Raw genomic sequence first — 6,589 nt, 5'->3', positions numbered from 1 at the left:
GGATGGATGGATGAACTGCAATCGACAATATGGCCTTCTTTTTTTGGACACTGTTATGTAAAAGTAAATACCGCACATTTTACTAAAACTCTTACAGTTACAGTTTGAAAGTTATAAATTAATATATTGTGACTTTGTTTTGATATACAGTCCTAATTGTATCCTTCTTATAAAAATAAAGTATAGTTATAATACATTTAAATAAAAAAATCATAAAAATATAAATATACCCCCCCCCCCCCCCCCCCCCCCCAAAAACATCAATACAGAATTAACTGGGTTACATTCTTATTACTGATCAAAAAAATTTGTTTTGCTTCAAATTATGCTTCAAAATTCAAATGGTCTTATTATAGCATTTGAACTATGCATTCATAGAATTTATAGGGTATTATGTTGCCGAACAAATGAATAAATGCCAGTCCCGGCATTTCCCGGGCATGACAGATCCCCATGTACTAAATAGAAGCAAAGGAGTTGAATTGAAAAGGGGAGGGAGTGTGGGGAACGTAAATGAGAATGAACCGCTTGTGGAACTGGGGGAACCTATATAGATGAGAGCTGGAAGGAGCCTGTTTGGAGGCATGGTTTCACTCCTGAAATTCTGATACTCAATCTCCAATTGTGAGTCAATATTTTTTGTGACATTGAATTCAGAGTTAAGAGACGAAACATTGAGAGAAAATCTTTGTTGAACAGATCCTGTCCTCACTGTGTCTCCATCATGGCTGAGTCCTGGAGCCTCGGTAACTCTGAACTGTGAGGTTGAACATCCGTCTGCAGGATGGAGCTTCTACTGGTATAAAGCTGTTCCTGATCTATCAGAGAAATCCTCCAGTTATGAGCTGCTACCTGATGGCAGTGGGACTGCACAGGACTCCTACATCATTCATGGACAGACACACACAGCAGGATATGTGTGCAGAGCTGGAAGAGGAGACCCAGAGTATCACACTGATCACAGTCAACCAAAGTTTGTCTGGTCTGCAGGTCAGTTTGTAATCTTTGATCTGTAATAACGTCACAGGGTGGCTGTAGCTCAGGAGGTAGAGCTGGACACCTACTGATTGGAAGGTTGGTGGTTCGATCCCTGGCTCCTCCAGTCTGCATGTCAAGTATCTTTGGGCAAGATACTAACCCCAACTTGCTCTCCAATGCATCCATCGGAGTGTGAATGTACTTAGAAAGCACTATGTATAGATAAAGTGCTTGTGAGAATGGGTGTGATTGGGTGAATGAGGCATGTTGTATAGAGCGCTTTGAGTACTCCATGAGAGTCGAAAAGCGCTATATAAGAATCAGTCCATTTACATATGTTGGACATCTTAGTACAGATCACATGACAGATGATGAAGACATTTGTTGGCTGAATGATGTAAACACAAGCAAACACTCTCTTACACAGATTTAGTGCATTCGGATAGTGTGAAGATTTGTGTAGCGCATACTGTACACCTCTGTGTACTGCACACTGTGGACAAACTACAGGAAAGCAGGTTTACAAAAACTTCAAGTAGCTTCTAATGATGCCCGAGATTATTACTGAGAGACCCAGATGGTTCAGTGCAAGTGACTTCATTTAATGTTGTATTATTGTATGTATAAAGTTATTGTTGCTTTAACAACTATGAGATTTTTTAATGTGTAAACACTGATTGACTGACCAAATACCTTAATTAAAATATTTTCACTGATCTTCAGAAGATAAAGTAGTATTTTTACTGTGATATTTTGAATGCTAACATCTGTGAGCTTTGTCTCTTCACTGCATGTTGTTTCCAGATGTTCATTCAGCAGCGTCTCTCACAGTGAGTCCTGACAGAGTGCAACACTTCACCTCTGACTCTGTCTCACTGACCTGTGAGGGAAACTTCACTGAGTGGAGAGTGAGGAAGTTCTCTGAGGACGGCCGACTCTCTGACTGTAGGAGAATGACTGGATCCACATGTGACATCAACACATCAAAGTCAGATACTGCAGTGTACTGGTGTGAGTCTGGATCAGGAGAGTTCAGCAGTGCAGTCAACATCACTGTACAGAGTATGTTATTATACATTTACTTCTTGGATCTGAATGATTTAGACATCAAATGAACATTTGTCCCAGCTTTGCTGTATGTGGAGTAATTATGTGGTAAAACAAATATGACACATACCGTAGATTTTAAATATCCAAGATCAGATCTTCATGATGAAAAGCATTTGTACAATCTGTTCTTATTATTGTTTGTCAGCTTTTTCTCAAAGTGTGCACCAGCTGATGTGACTGGAACAATATGTGTGATTGTTTCACAGATGATGGTAATGGTCCAATCCTGGTGAGTCCTGTTCATCCTGTGACTGAGGGAGCTTCTGTTAGTCTGACCTGCAGTTTGAGAACACAAAAAATACTTTCCAATGTGTTTTTCTATCACAATGACAAACTTATTCAAAATGATCCCCGAGGGGAGCTGAAGATCTCTGCAGTGTCAAAGTCTGATGAAGGTTTCTACAAGTGTCAGTACTCAGGAAGAGAGTCAGCACAGAGCTGGATGTCAGTTAAAGGTGAGCAGGATCAAAACATTTGATGGATTTTTATAAATGAGTTTGATGACTGAGAATGAACATTAGATTGTCTGATTTAAGTCTCGCAGTCACCTGGCTCCATTTCATAAAAGTATTTATTTATATAATTATAATTTATCAATAATTAATTATTGTTTATTGTAACTGTGTCAGGAGCTGACAGCTCTTCATCTCCTGTGTGGTTGATTGTTGGACTGGTTTGTGGAGTCGCTCTCATTATTATTCTCCTGCTCTTGTTGTATCGCTGCAGAATGACCAACAGTGAGACCTTTTCCTTTACTTACTACAAACTCTTTATCATTCAAAGACACAAATGCATCATGAGGTTCAAATGTCTTTTTTCCCCTACATTTTTAATAAGGTACTGCTAATGAGCAGACGCTCAATCAGGATGGTCAGCAGCAACCATCCTCCTCTCTTCTTCATGGTTAGTTTTTCACGTAGTTTCAAATATTGTGACGCTATTTGCAACAAGACTGTACTTATTACACCGTCTGCAGCTTTTAATATAAATGTTATTTGCAAGAATATTTGTGTTTAAATTAGTGTCACAGACATGAGGTGACTGATTTTCTCTGACCTGCAGGTGTTCGTTCTCTCTATGAGGCAGTCAGAAGATGTGAAAACACTGAAAATGGTAAAGTATACAAGCTGGATGATTATACAATAGCTGTGTTTAACATGAAAGTGATTAAAATTATTATTTCAGGTCCAGCAGAAGGGGATTACACCAATGTCACATCAGTGATTCAGCTCAAAGTCATTAACAAGAAAAGTGAGTGTACAAAATGTGAGATTTGAAATACAAATTGTATCCATCCATCCAATTTCTTCCGCTTATCCGTGGTCGGGTCGCGGGGACAGCAGCCCAAACAGAGAAGCCCAGACCTCCCTCTCTCCAGCCACCTTGTTCGGGCGAACACCAAGGTGTTCCGAGGCCAGCCGAGAGATATAATCTCTCCAGCGTGTCCTAGGCCTCCTCCCAGTGGGACATGCCCAGAAAACCTCACCCAGGAGGCATCCTTGTCAGATGCCCGAACCACCTGAACTGGCTCCCTTCAATGTGGAGGAGCATGTTCTGGGCCTCCTCCCAGTTGGACATGCCCGGAAAACCTCACCCAGGAGGCATCCTTGTCAGATGCCCAAACCACCTGAACTGGATCCTTTCGATGTGGAGGTGCAGCGGCGAGATACTTTAACTCCTCCACTAGGGGCAGGAACTCGTCCCCGACCTGGAGTGGGCACTCCACCCTTTTCTGGCTGAGGACCATGGCCTCAGATTTGGAGGTGCTGATTGTCATTCCAACCGCTTCACACTCGGCTGTGAACCGTTCCAAGGCGAGCTGGAGGCCATCACACGAAGAAGCCAACAAAACCACATCATCTGCAAAAATCAGAGATGAGATCCTGAGACCACCCAAGTTAAAGCCTTCTGCCACTTGGCTACGCCTAGAAATTCTATCTATAAAAATTATGAACAGAATCGGTGACAAAGGGCAGCCCTGGCGGTGCCCATCACCCACCAGGAACGAGTCCGCCTTATTGCCGGCTATGCGGACCAAGCTCTTGCAACGGTTGTATAAGGACTGAATGGCCCATAGAAATGGGCCAGACACCCCATACTCCCGGAGCACGCCCCACAGGACCCCCTGAAGGGCACGGTTGAATGCTTTCTCCAAGTCCACAAAACACATGTAGACTGGTTGGGGAAACTCCCATGCACCTTCAAGTATCCTTGAGGGCAACATTGTAGAGGCATGTCTACCAAGACAGCCCTACAACATCCAGAGCCTTCAGGAACTCGGGGCAGACCTTGTCCACCCCGGAGGCTCTGCCACCAAGCAGTTGTTTAACTGCCTCAGTGACCTCGCCCCCAGAGATTGGCGGGTCATCCCCTTTGCCCCCAGACTGTGCTTCCGCCTCAGAGGACGTGCCAGTGGGATTGAGGAGGTCCTCGAAGTATTCCTTCCACCGCCTGACAATTTTTTTAGTCGAAGTCAGCAGCACTCCACCTGCACTATACACAGTGCAGGTAGAGGACCGCCTCCTGAGTCGCCTGACGGTTTGCCAGAATCTCTTCGAGGCAGTCCAAAAGTCTTTTTCCATGGCCTCTCCGAACTCCTCCCACACCCAAGTTTTTGCTTCAGCCACTGCCCGCACCGTGTTCCGCTTGGCCTGTCGGTACCTATCAGCTGCCTCCGGAGTACCACAGTCTAACCAAGGACTAGGACTTCAGCTTGGTGGCTCCCCTCACCTCTTGTGTCCACCATTTGGACAGGGATTACCACCACGACAGGCACCAACTACGTTGCGGCCGCAGCTCAGTGCAGCTGCTTCCGCAATAGAGGTGCTGAACGTGGTCCATTCGGACTCAATGTCCCCAGTCTCCCTCGGAATGCTGTTGAATCTCTGCCTGAGGTGTAAGTTGAAGATCTCGCGGACCGGGGCCTCTGCTAGACGTTCCCAGCACACCCTCACTGTACGTTTGGGCACGCCAGGTTTGTCCAGCGTCCTCCCCTGCCACCTGATCCAACTCACCACTAGGTGGTTATGACAGCTCAGCCCCTCTCTTTACCTAAGTAAACATATGGTCTCAGGTCTGGTGATACAATTACAAAATCAATCATCGACCTGTGGCATAGAGAGTCCTGGTGCCACGTGCACTTATGTTCGAACATGGTGTTCGTTATAACCAAACTGTGGTTTGCACAGAAGTCCAATAACAAAACACCGCTCGGGTTCAGATGCGGGAGGCTGTTCCTCCCAGTTCCAGGTCTCACTGTCATTGCCCACATGAGCATTGAAGTCTCCCAGTAGGACAACAGGCTGGGTACTCTGAACCGCCACTCGGCGCATAAGCACAGATGACGGTCAGGACCTGTTCCCTGACCCTAAGGCGCAGGGAACAAACCCTCTTGTCCACTGGGAGAAACCCCAACATACCAGCAGCAATCTGTGGGGATACCAAGATACCCACCCAAGCCTGCCGCCTCTCGCCAGGGGCAACTCCAGACTGAGACAGAGTCCAGCCCCTCTCCAGGAGGCTTGTTCCAGTGCCCAAGCCATGCGTTGAGGTAAGCCCGACTTTATCTAGCCGATACCTCTCAATCTCACGCACTAACTCAGGCTCCTTCCCCACCAGAGAGGTGACATTCCATGTCCTAATTGCCACTCTTCGTAGCCGGGGATCGGTCAGCCACGACCTCCGCTCATGATCGCCACCCGGCTCACATTGCACCCGACCCCTACTGTGCCCCCTGTAGGTAGTTGGCCTGTGGGAAGATGGGCCCTTGTCCCTTTTTCGGGCTGTGCCCGGCCGGGTCACCAGATGCTCGCCCTCGTGCACCCTCCCCGGGCCTGGCTCGAGGGCGGGACCCCGGTAGCCCTATACCGGGCAGGGTAAACTGTTCCCACAACGGTCTGCAAAATATACATTGGCAATTATTCTCACTGATAATAAAGGCATTTGTGGACAAAACAGATGGTGTTTGTTTTGAAATGCTTTCATTTGATCACCTCAACAGGGCAACGTGGTGACCCAGAGGAGACCTCTTACTACAATATGTCAATACAAGTTCAGCCTCAGCTCTAAAATCTTAACAACAGCTCTTTAGCTGTTTTTCTTTTCTTTTTTTCCTCTTTAAAGTCTCTTAAAAACTCAAAGTCACTTTGAGTGAAAAGGAGAATATTTTGAATTCAAAGCAATGATCCTGATAGCCTGAGTTTATATTTCCTTCAGAAAGGATCGCGCAGTGTGTTTTGCTTGTTTCACTACCATTATATAATGATTTTAATGGAATTTAATGTACTGTAGATCTGTTTTTATGTTTTTAACCATTTTACTTGATGTTTAATATATATAAATTCTTTCTGTAAAGCACTTTGTAACTCTGTTAATAAAAGTGTGATATAAATAAAGTGTGTTGTTGTGTGTCAGACTGAGAGTACATGTTTCAGCTGTTCAGTGTTGCGCATGAATCCACCGAAAAAGCATCATTTAAAGGCACTCATGTAATTTAAAACAG

The 6,589-nt window shown here is 45.2% G+C and overlaps 1 protein-coding gene and 1 long non-coding RNA gene across 2 annotated transcripts; both read left to right on the top strand.

Annotated features, from left to right (window-relative positions):
* Positions 1 to 724: 724 nt before the first annotated feature.
* LOC113018902 (low affinity immunoglobulin gamma Fc region receptor II-like) lies at positions 725 to 2,566 on the top strand. The gene is made up of 4 exons (XM_080295363.1): positions 725 to 746; positions 826 to 990; positions 1,783 to 2,040; positions 2,295 to 2,566. Exons 1-4 carry the CDS (start codon positions 725 to 727, stop codon positions 2,564 to 2,566), a joined length of 717 nt encoding a protein of 238 aa, XP_080151489.1.
* Positions 2,567 to 2,721: 155 nt separating this feature from the next.
* LOC145421245 (uncharacterized) lies at positions 2,722 to 6,482 on the top strand. The gene is made up of 5 exons (XR_013902573.1): positions 2,722 to 2,825; positions 2,926 to 2,991; positions 3,151 to 3,201; positions 3,274 to 3,339; positions 6,089 to 6,482. It is a non-coding gene; the product is annotated as an uncharacterized LOC145421245 (long non-coding RNA).
* Positions 6,483 to 6,589: the final 107 nt, after the last annotated feature.

This window comes from Astatotilapia calliptera, chromosome 3 (genome assembly GCF_964374335.1).
Source record: "Astatotilapia calliptera chromosome 3, fAstCal68.1, whole genome shotgun sequence".
NCBI classification, from domain to species: domain Eukaryota; kingdom Metazoa; phylum Chordata; class Actinopteri; order Cichliformes; family Cichlidae; genus Astatotilapia; species Astatotilapia calliptera.
The sequence above is the reverse complement of the archived record's forward strand: the minus strand, read 5'-3'. Positions and strand labels throughout refer to the sequence as shown.